The 11,502-nt window shown below is 41.3% G+C and overlaps 1 protein-coding gene across 2 annotated transcripts; it reads right to left on the bottom strand.

Annotated features, from left to right (window-relative positions):
- Nucleotides 1–815: 815 nt before the first annotated feature.
- kcna7 (potassium voltage-gated channel, shaker-related subfamily, member 7) lies at nt 816–10,389 on the bottom strand. Of its 2 annotated transcripts, none has more exons than XM_084744740.1 (3): nt 10,219–10,389; nt 7,289–8,021; nt 816–2,366 (listed from the first exon to the last, which is right to left on the bottom strand). In XM_084744740.1, exons 2-3 carry the CDS (start codon nt 7,970–7,972, stop codon nt 1,428–1,430), a joined length of 1,623 nt encoding a protein of 540 aa, XP_084600866.1. In that variant the 5' UTR covers nt 7,973–8,021; nt 10,219–10,389; the 3' UTR covers nt 816–1,427. The 2 variants fall into 2 exon arrangements, with proteins under 2 accessions (XP_084600866.1, XP_084600865.1); XM_084744739.1 differs by lacking the exon at nt 10,219–10,389 and adding an exon at nt 8,620–8,680.
- Nucleotides 10,390–11,502: the final 1,113 nt, after the last annotated feature.

The following is an 11,502-nucleotide window of genomic DNA, read 5'->3' as shown; positions in this document are numbered from 1 at the left end:
CCTTCATGTCACAGTGTTTGCACCTGTTGTAATTTATGCAGTTATTCTTGGCTGCAAAACACACACTGACCAAACGTGCAATACGTTAGAATGCACACACAATTTAGTGCTCTTTATATGGGATCTTGGTAAATCGAGCTCTTGTAGTTTTAGTTTCCAGCAGCGACTGGTCAGTCAGGTGACATCTCAGACCATCAGAATTCAGTGTTGCTCCAGTCAGAAGACTCTGTTCTTTGAACTCACCATGGGGACAGAAATGTCAGGCGCCTCTGAGCTCTAACCTGATATCATCTTTCTTCATCCATCTCTCTGTCGCCTGTCTCAGTCAGACTGTGTAACACATGAACTGGCAACTACAGCAACTACATGAACTCTGTCTGCACCGCCGTCAGCCGATGAGCGATCTCTTTGTTATCCACGTCAGCGCGAGATGACACCGCCGCGTTTCTGCCATAACTCTGACAAGTACAGGGCATCAACACCTGCAACATTCAGTGTACGTTTATCCTCACAGCACGTCTGTCATTTTCATTGTCACATTACAGCGACACTGACATTACAGGGACGTCAACAGAATAATCCGTCTCATCCGATCTGTTTGGAGCTTATATTTAGTTTCGGTGTCAGTCCTGCTCCAGTTTCTGGTGTAATTTTCATTGTTTCACCTGAGATAACATATAAATCTAGCAATTGTCGGAATATAGTTTCTCATAATAAATGTATAATGACTGGATATTTACAGGGGTTCAGATGTTTGACCAAAGATGAGCACTTCATCACAAATCCAAGTCAAATCCGAGCAGATGTTTGAAAAAGGAGCGAAAGAGTCACAGATATTACTGACAGAGGCAACAAGCTTTCATTGCTTGCACTGGGAAAGAGGCGAAATTTCCCAAGTATCATGTTTACATCACTGCTGAGTGGAGCTGGAGACGATAAATACCCAGCAGTGAATGCTAATTGTGCCCTTTCATACTGAGGACAAAAGCTGGATGTAGGTGTGTTGTGGTGGGTTTTCTGTCTTGTGTGAAAATGGCTTATGAGTCAAATAATCATGCAAAAGCATCAGATGTAGAAACCATGATCACATGAGAGGCACAAATTAGGGTTTATGTCAGTGCAAGTCTTTGTGTACGAATGTTTAGAGATGTTCTGATACCATTTTTTTAAATTAATTTAATTTTATTACCTGCTGTGATATGATTGGATGTGATATTAATGTGACTGTGTAAACAGAAGGTCACTAAGCCCTTTGTAAAAACCTGAACAAATACATACAGCGAATGACTGCATCAGTCAGTCAGTATTGGCATTTTCCAACACCGGTATGGATATCAGAACGTCCTACACTTCCTGTATCTTTCTGCCGTCTATAACAGTATCTTTCATTCTTGGTTCTCTCCTGTTCTTGGTGTGAGTCCATCCTGTCAAACCTGAGTGACCAGCGGTTCCTTGAGGTAGAAGTTAATCCCTCTCCGATCACCGGCGACCTGTCCGGCACAGAGTCCTGCCAGGAGAGTCCCATTGAGCGGAGGGCAGATCCCCCTGCTGTTCTGCCCGTACAGGGGCGCATAATCTCCCATGTAGTCAGGCACCTCATCCATTCCTTCCTCATCATCATCCTCATCATCGTCCTGTCCGTCCTTTTCCCAGAGCGATGTGGAGACGTGGTGGTACTGGGTCGTGTCCTCACACTCCATCTCACGGTGGTAGAAGTAGCTGAAATTGGACACGATGACGGGCACCGGCAAAGAGATGGTGAGCACGCCAGCGATGGCGCACATGGAGCCCACCAGCTTTCCCCCGACCGTCTCCGGGTACATATCTCCGTAGCCGACCGTCGTCATGGACACCACAGCCCACCAGAAGGACTCAGGGATGCTGGTGAACGCCGTGTCGGGACTGTCCACCTCTGCAAAGTAGGCGGCACTGGAGAAGAGTATGACTCCAATGAAGAGGAAGAAGATGAGCAGGGCGAGCTCTCTGAGGCTGGCCTTCAGCGTCTGGCCTAGGATCTGGAGGCCCTTGGAGTGACGGGACAGCTTGAAGATCCTGAAGACCCTCACCAGCCTGATGACCCTGATGAGGGCCAGGGACACGGACGGCTGCGCGCCTTTGTCCTTGGCCAGCTCCGTGCCCAGTGTGACGAAATAGGGAATGATGGCGAAGAAATCGATGGTGTTCATGACGTCTTTGAAGAAGTGCGTCTTGCTCGGAGCGCAGGTGAAGCGGATGATGAGTTCAAAGGAGAACCAGCAGATGCAGATCGTCTCTACGATGAAGAAGGGGTCCTGGAAAGGGTTGGAGTTTGGTGGGATCAGGATGGTTTCGTTCGCTATGGTCGGGTGAGGCACGACGGTGAATTGCTGTAAAACAAAGGATGAAGGAAAAATGGTTACAGCTGTACTCAAAGATTTAAAACAAATCAAAGCATGTGAGCTAATGTCTGAACCAAAGGTGGGAGCAAGTCACAAGCAAGTCTTAACCTTCAAGTCCCAAGTTACTGTAGTACACCTAGTAACCCTAACCCTAACCCTAACACCCCATTTCAACATTTAAAGGAGAAATATACAATATATTTACTGTAATGAAATGACCATTATATGTCATCAGAGACTAAGGAAAGTTTTGCAGCTTCCAGGTTTGCTTCCTGATTGTTCGTCCCACTGACTATGCAGAGTAATGTGTCCCCTAGACTGGGTCGGGACCAACAGGTGGTCCCCAAATAAATAAAAGACTGTTCTGCAAATTTAAGATTTATATCTGCAATTCAGCCTATTTAATATACTGTTAATGTCTTCAACTAACTATTTTGGACTGCTGTGCTCATTTTTGTGTGGCAGTTGCTTCATATTCCTCTTTTAAGTCTGCCTTGAGTCAAGTCATGTGACTCAAGTCCTCCACCTCTGGTCTGAGCAGACACCACTTATATTCTATCATCTGTTTTAAACATGAGGTGGAAAAGCAGGTCCATAATAAATATCTCCATGGAGACGATGTTTACAGGAGAGTAAACACAGAGGAAACAAGGACAGAGTAAACAGGAGTTGGACAGAAGTGAGAAGAAGCGATTATTACGAGAGTTTGCCCTCAGCACATTTGAGGTATGACATGTGTCATGAGGATCCGACTGAGCCTGTGAGATCTGTGATACTGTGCTAACTTTTCTCTCCTCTCCATTTTCACTCCGCCGGCTTTATTTTCCCTCACAGTCTTTTATATAAATCAGTTTCTCTATATTTAAACGCACACAAAAAAATATTAAGTTCATGTGACTCCGGGTAGCGTTACACCTCAGACACCGGCACGGCCGAGGCATCTGACACTTCATTTAACCCGGCCGCTTGTTTTTTTCTGGGAAGTAGGTGCTGGTTTTAAATGACTGGGCATTAGTGTCTTTTAACAAGTTAGATAGGGTTACTCTTAAGCTTCTGGTGGCCTTCTAGCACATATTGTCCCCAACAACATTCTGTGTCCACCAGTCTCATGTCTCTGTCTCTTTATACCAAACAAACAGTTTCCCTTCGATTTTAAATGCAAAGAAATTACAAAAAGCAAATCTTTTTCATTGATAATTTCATGCAATACAATATAGCAGCTCTGCCATACACTCAGTAATGTTCGGTTTTAATTGACATTATCACAGAGGTGTTAATTCAACTATATGTTAACTACTGTTGCAGCCTGCAGTGCTGTTGAACTGGACTGCATCATATAGAGAGGTGTTTTTTATGTTTTGCCGACCCCTCAATATAATGCACCACCAATGACTCTGTAAAGGATAATAATGAATAATGAAGATCAGATGCAGAAGATGCAGAAAGTTGACCCCCTTATTGTGCATTATCCTGCTTATTACATGGCTACTTAATTAAAAAAAATACACAAAATATTGATTTTAAAAGTTATTTAATTGGATTACAGCACTACTGTGTTGGATTTAGTGGCATCTAGCTGTCCCTCCCCATCCAAACATGTTGGAGAACCTAATGATACCTAACAGCCATATTTAGATATATTTGGCTCTAATGGAATTGGTTTACAGTGGACTCCAAAATTACAGACAACACTGTCAGAAAGACTGTCTAGTTCTTAGTCTTGCTAGCAGTACAGCTACTTCTGTCGAGGTTGGTCTGTCTTGTGGTCAGTCCACCACTTTTTTTCTAGACTGAAATATACAATATAAATGTACAAATATGCAACTATTGAATGGAGTACCATGCAATTTTGTAAATAGAGTCATGGTTCGCAGAGGATGAATTCTAACAAGTTTTCCATTGAGGCTGAAACTTTTGTTTTTCGGTGCAAAATTCACAAAAAAAGAAAAAATTCCATCAGCCTCTGCTGAACTCTGCTGTTTGCATGTACGCTCACTAAACTAAGATGACAAGGATGATAAATATTATATTTGCTAAACATCAGCATGTTAGCATGCTGAAGTTAGCATTTAGGGCAAAGCATGACAAACAGGACGTAAAAGGTATGACATGAAAACTACAAAAGAAAATAAAGAAAATAACAACAGCCCTCTGCTGTGCATTGAATTTACTGCTAATTAGCAAATGTTTGCATGTTAAGCGCACAAGATGATAAATATGGTAGACATTATACTTGCTAAACATTAGCATGGCAGTAGAAGTTAGTATTTGATGCAAAGCTCCCCAGTGCCTCAGGACAGCCTGGCAGAGATGCTAACATGGCTGTATTCTTAGTTAAAATCTTTTAATGTTGTAATACTTTGGGGCTCCACAAGCAATGTCGCCTTCACAAGCATTGCACTGAAAAGACGGCAGAAATAAGAGCAGTCAATATGTCAAAATTTGGATCCACAGAATCAAACATCTGCATGGCTGGATGCAACTATAGGTAAATGATCTAACATGATCCATCAGCCATTTTGTCTTATGAAACCAACAATATGCAGAATCTAACAAAAAAATTAGGCTTGTACTTTATTTTACAGTGCACTAATAAGATATGAAAAGCTGTACTTTGTATTAAATTAGGCAAAAACTATGATTAATATGTAATGTGCAACCCAGAGTTGGTTGGTTAGATTTTCACCGCTGGCTGACGAGTGAGTGATTGCGTGGGGACGGCTGTGCATGTAGGTTGGTCTTTGTTTGTGTAGTGTTCATAAGTGTCAAATGCTCTGATCACATGAACATATCTATCTATGTACGGGGTAACGGAGCAGCGTCGGTGCTGACGAGGAACATAAATCCAAGTGAGCGCCGCTGCTGCCCGGGCGTCCACAATCCGCCGCGTCTCCAGGCTACAGGAGTGTGTGCGGAGCTAATTTAATTTTGCGGAGGTCATCAGAAAAGTTGATCTGCAAGCCTCTTTTCCATGCTGTTTTCAGTGTCTAGCCTATGAGTCACAGCGTTTATTAATACAGACGTTCGTTTATGTGTTGATGTGCTCTCAGGGTTGTCCTTCCTCTATATATAGCCCTTTAGATCTCCAAGGGGTAATGTGAGACAACCTCATCTCCTTTCCCTCCCTTCACACTTGTCCCTTTACCTCTGACTTCTTCCACTCTATCTCTTCTCAGTAATTCAGAGTATCCACTCCACCTGAGTGTACTTGTTAGCTCTGGCAGTCGACCCTGAGTGGCCGACAAGGAGTATCATCTCCACATTGCATCCCTCCTCTGACAGTAAACTTCCGTCCAGCCTGTTTCGTCTGCCCGCTTCTTCCCACACTCTTGTTTTTCCACCAGCGGTTTAACTGCCCTCCTCATGGATCAGATTTAACGACAAGTCCAAAATAAAAAGTTTTGCCTTCTCTTATCTGTCTGTTGCCTTTGCTTTTCCCTCAAGCTTGATTCTGAACATTCTTTCAATCATCCTTCAGTTTTGTCAGTACAGATACTTTGTTACAGAACTAATGCATCATTGTGCGCTGTCAAGACTGATTTCATCGTAAATGGATGGAACAGTAACACATAGAAAAGACAATTCCTTGGTGTATCTATCAGTGCACATCACGCATGACAGACGTGACATGATGCAAACAACATAACAGGAGAAAAATTACATAAAAGACGTAACAAGACAAAAACGCCGAAAAAAATACAAAAAACAAAAGCAGTGTAACAACAAAACAAGACCAAAATAACATACAAGATGGAAACAGATAAAGATATAACAAGACAAAAAACAACATAAAAGGCATGATATGAAAACTACGTCAAAGTCAAAACAGGACAAAAAAAAGAAGATGAAAAAGACACAAAGTAAAAGACAAAATAAGATGAAAACAACAAATAAGATGTAGCAGGGCAAAATAGGATTAAAGATGGAACGACAAAAAAAATGTAAAAAACTAAACAAGAAGAAAATACACAACATAGCGTAACATGTTACGAGATAAAAATAACAAAAACTATGTAACTGGACAAAAACAACATGTAAGATGTAACAAGACAAAACAAACTGAAGGCTTCTTTTTACGTCTGTAGTTGAATCAGAACTTCTAATATAAAACTTTTTTTTTTTAACAAGTATCTGTACATCATGAGTAAAGAACGTGTGGACTTTTTTCCCACAGTGTCGAGAGACGACATAAAGACGTTTTCAGCTCGAGCTACACGAGCTGCTTTATGTTTGTGAAGGTGACAGCTGTCAGCACCTGTTGTTCCTCCATGTTCACCTCATCAGTTCCTCACGGTGTTAACTTCTGTTCTCTTTGCACCCCATCAGATCCCAGTCCGTTCCTCCCCATCACTCATAAATCACTCCATTAAGAATCCTTTTCATCCTAAGAACCTTTTTGTGAAGTAAGAGATCTGCAAGAATTGTTGAAATCCCTAAAGAACTCTTTCGCCAAGGGTTTGTCAAGGGTTCTTTGTACCACAATATAAAAGGGTTCTGTGTAGAACCCCCTATTGTGTAAAACCCTTGGAATATAACAAGGTTCTCAGTAGAACTCCCTGAGTGGGTTATGGATAAAAAAAAAGTTTCTTGAATGTGAATGTGCAAAGGTTCTGGATAGAACACCCAGGGAGGGTTCTGGATGGAACCATTAAGGGTTCTCTGTAGAACCTCTCATATGTGGTTCTGCATGAAGCAGTTTTGGTACTGGTTTTGGTATAAATATTGGTTTTGGTAGAGGTCTTGGTACTGGTATTTGTACTGGTTTTGGTATTGGTTTTAGTATTTGTATTGGTATTGGTACAGGTTTTGGCACTAGTATTTGAACTGGTTTTGATACTGGTTTTGGTACTGGTTTCGTCGTTTTTGAAACGATACCCCACCCTGGTCAGCACCATGCAGCCCGTCCTCACCTCTCTCTGCTCCTTGAACTCGGGCAGAGTCTCCAGGCAGAAGATGAGAATGGAGATCACGATGACCATCACGCTGATGATGGCGATGATTCGAGCTCCGCTGGACGACTCCGGATACTCAAACAGCATCCAGAGGCGGCGCTGCAGCTCGTTGGTTGGTAAGGGCCTCTCCTCCTCCTTGGGGAAGCCTTCGTCCTCTTTGTAGCGGTCGATGATCTCGTCTCCGAGCTCGTAGAACCGCAGCTCCTCCAGGAACATGTCCAGAGGGACGTTGGCGGGCCTCCGAAGCCTCCCGCCCGACTGGTAGAAGTACAGGATGGCGTCAAAGCAGGCGCGGCTCCTGTCCAGGAACAGTTCGTTCCTCAGGGGGTCGAAGTAGCGAAGACGACGCCGGGGGTCGCCCAGCAGGGAGTCTGGGAACTGGGCGAGGGTTCGGAGCTGCGTCTCGTAACGCATCCCCGACACGTTGATGGCCAGACGTTCAGTCAGAGCCCAGCCGCTCCTCCAACACCTGCGGTTCTCCTTCTTTGGTTCTCCGCTCGGCTCCTTCTCGCTGCTCTCCTTCTCCAGCTTGTTCTGTTTGTCCTTCGTCTTCTTGTCTTCATCGCTGACCTCCTCGGCCTTCTGTTTGTCTTTTGTCTGCCCTCCTCCTCCTTTACCTCCTCCCTTGTCTTTATTATCCATCTTTTTTTTCCTTCTTGTCTTTTTGTCTTATTTTTCTTGTCTCTTCCGTCTGCAGAAAACACATGAATACATGACAACAGAACAGTGGAACATGAGCCAGAAGAAAACAGTAGCTTAGGCTAATATTCACTTCTGTGTTTAACTTCTTCTTCTTCTTCTTTTTTTTTTACACCATTTTTAATATTTAATTTTGTCAGAAAATCCACTGGCCACCGACACACACTTGAAAACCTGAACAAGTTTTCAGAAATCAAAAGTGCAAACACAAATCTCTTAAGTTCATAAAGTCAAAAGTTGGAGGTTATCTGAGCTTAAACATTTTGAGTTAAGTTACATGCACTCTTTGATTAAAGTTAAATTAAAATTATTGATTAAGCCAACTCAAATATTTTCAGTAAATTTTCTTTCATCCCTCTTATTGCGACAAGTCAACAGAACTGAATAAAAATGATAAGTCTAAAAACCAATTATGACTTAGATAAACTCAAAGAAAGAAAATTTATTTGGCACTCAACATTTTTGAGTTAGAAGAACCACTAAAAAAAACTTAAAGTTTTCACTAATTACTACAAATAATTAATTTGAGCTTCCAGTTTTACCAGAATATTTTGGAACTTATCAATAAAATGTTAAAATCAAATTCTCACCTCAGTTTCCTCTGTAAATCCAGCACAGCACCTTTCTGAGCATGAAAAGAAAAGTTTTATTTAGATTATATTACAATGTTTTATAATACTTTCTATAGAAATCAACATGAATTGTGTGATGCTAAGAGTGTGGCGGCCTGTCGGTGTCACGCCTGGAAAAGAAAAACAAATCAGTATGAAGTGAAAAGGTTATTGTTATGACAAGATGTTTTTCACATCATAACAACCTTTCATCTGCATTTTAGTCCCCAAATTAGGTAAATCGATTCATTGCCATTAAGAATTGAAACATTTTAAAATGTATTCATGGATATTTAATCAATAGATGTGGCAGTAATTTGCACCGAGCCGTTTGTTGAATAAAGACAATTAAACTTCGACTTAAAATGAGAAAAAAATTACAAAAAAATCCCAGAAATGATTATTGCATAACAGCGCAAATACTAACAAATACTAGTACTTTTACTTAAGTATATTTCTGACACCAGCATTTTAACTTGTAATTGAGTAATATTTTAGCAGTGTAACTTGTACTTGAGTACAGATTTTCAGTACTCTTTCCACCCCTGGTGATACTGATCTGTTTTTCTTTTTCTGGCTCCAACACGCTGCTGTAGTAAAAGTGAGTCGAGGTGTGTTACATAACAAGTGCATGAAAATGCTGCAGCAGCCTGAAAAATACTGCAGCTGTGTTTCTCTGCATGCTGATGTGGTTATAGCATGTAATGTTTCACATCGCAACAAGATAATTAGTATATTTATAGGTAAGTGTGCCGTAATAACATTAAAATATTTTGTTATGACATAATAAGCATTAATTGTTACTGGTGTGGCACAAATACGCTGCCATACTCTCAGCATCACACAGTTAATGTCAGTTTTGACATTGTAATAATGTGAAAATATATAAATATAAATATATAGTTAAATAATATTGTTACAACATGAAAATATCTTGTTATATTGTGAAAAACATCTTGATATAACACTAAACGTTTCACTTTATAACGTGATACAGATCTTTTTCTGGCGTTGCACCAGTATGTTTCTGAAGGCAAAGCAAGGCAAGTTTATTTATAAAACACCAACCAGACACGAGGCAATTCAAGGCGCTTTGCAGGAGCATCGAAATACATTCAAATAAAAGGTTAAAAGAAGATTAAAATTGCATTTGAGATTGTGAAAACAAAAGCTAAAAGCAAGCCAATACGTAGTTAAAACATTGCAGAAATAGCATTTAAAAAACAAAAGCGACAGTAATCTCTTTTTAGTGTAAATCTGCAGTAAACAGTGATGTTTTGAGGAGCTGACAGTTTCAGGTATTCAGGAAGTTTGTTCCACAGGTGAGGATCAGAGAAACTAAAGGCTGCGTTTGGTTCTGATCCTGGGAACACTGAGTTAAAACCTGTTCCAGATGATCCCGTGCAAAAAACATCATGAAAATGCTGACATACAATCACAAACAAAGCAGAATTTGTACTAAAATGTCCTCAGTTTTGACATAAACTTGACAAATTTCTGTCATTCACATCATGCAGAGCGTCTGTGCAAAAAGCTCCACACATGCCGTCAGCTTCATGCTCATCACCAGTTTATCACCATGTCCAGTTCAACCACCAGGAACCAAACTCAGACTGGTCTCCTCCTCTCAGCCTGCTGATTCAAACTAATCACAGCTCCACAGAGTGACCATGACTCCCCTACTGTACCTCACCCTCAGGGTGTCTCTGGGGCTGACCCTTCCCTCCTTCTGAGACAGACTGTGTATCAGTTCATCATCATCATGATGTCCAGACAGCCCCTCCTCTTCCTCCTCCTCCTCCTCACGTTTCTGAGGGGAGGGGGAGGGGGAGGCAGGAGCAGAAGCAGCGTGGCTCCTTCAGGGGCTGCTGTGGTGTTAATCTGCAGCGCGGGTGAAGTTAAGGTAGTTAAGCTTGTTTGTAGGTCACTCACTGTCTTCACTTGTGGTCTCTGTCTCACGCTCAGCGCGCCCCCAGGGGAATGCTGTCGGGCAGAAATTCAATCTGAGACGCTCTCCTGCCTCTCCTGCCCCCAGCAACCCTCCCTGCCCGGAAATGTCAACCTCTTAACCCCTCACTTTTTCTTAAACATACTGTACATGTTTGCACGCATGGGAGCACCTGACCTTTCACACAGAGGCCCAAACTATTCTGTTCAGGAAAAGTTGTGGATCTGGGATGAGGCCACAGACATGTGGTTCGAATTTCCCCTGTGTTTTTGTCTCCATGCCGCCTCTAAAGCTTTGCTGTCATCATTTAGTTAAAATTACATCTGCCTAGTTGGCTGTGGCTTGTGCAAATTTAAAACAGGGAGCACATAAATTAAATTAAATTAAACTTGACCTCATTTAATCTGAAATATAAATCTGTGTGTCTGTGGTTATTTTAGACACATCATGAAGTCTACACTGGAGCATCTCTGTGTGTGGCTTCTGTGTCTGTGTGCAGTAAAACTACAATACCCACAAACGGATTTTTATTGCAGAAGCGCTTCCCAAATGCTGCCTTCAGATACACCACGAAAATTCCAATTTCTGACTTTTCATAATGCATATTTACATAACACATAATCCTAACTGTTTGTTACACCAAAAAACAAGAAATTGGATTTTTTTTTTTCTTTTGTTTCATAAATAAAGTGGAAAGAAGTGACTATGATGAGCTTCAGTTGCATCAGTACAAATCAGAAAAATATACTTTTTTAAAAATTACTTTATTGCAAGTTGCAAGACAGAGTTGGGGGAATAAAATAAAAAGACAGAAAGAAAAAAGAGACAGAGCAGCTGTATGTATTATTGTTACAAATATTTATCTCCTCCTCTCTCTCTGTCTGCTGGAATGATTCCTAATATAATATTAGGAG

This window comes from Lutjanus erythropterus, chromosome 19, assembly GCF_056507025.1.
Source record: "Lutjanus erythropterus isolate fLutEry1 chromosome 19, fLutEry1.hap2, whole genome shotgun sequence".
NCBI classification, from domain to species: Eukaryota; Metazoa; Chordata; class Actinopteri; order Lutjaniformes; family Lutjanidae; genus Lutjanus; species Lutjanus erythropterus.
The sequence above is the reverse complement of the archived record's forward strand: the minus strand, read 5'-3'. Positions and strand labels throughout refer to the sequence as shown.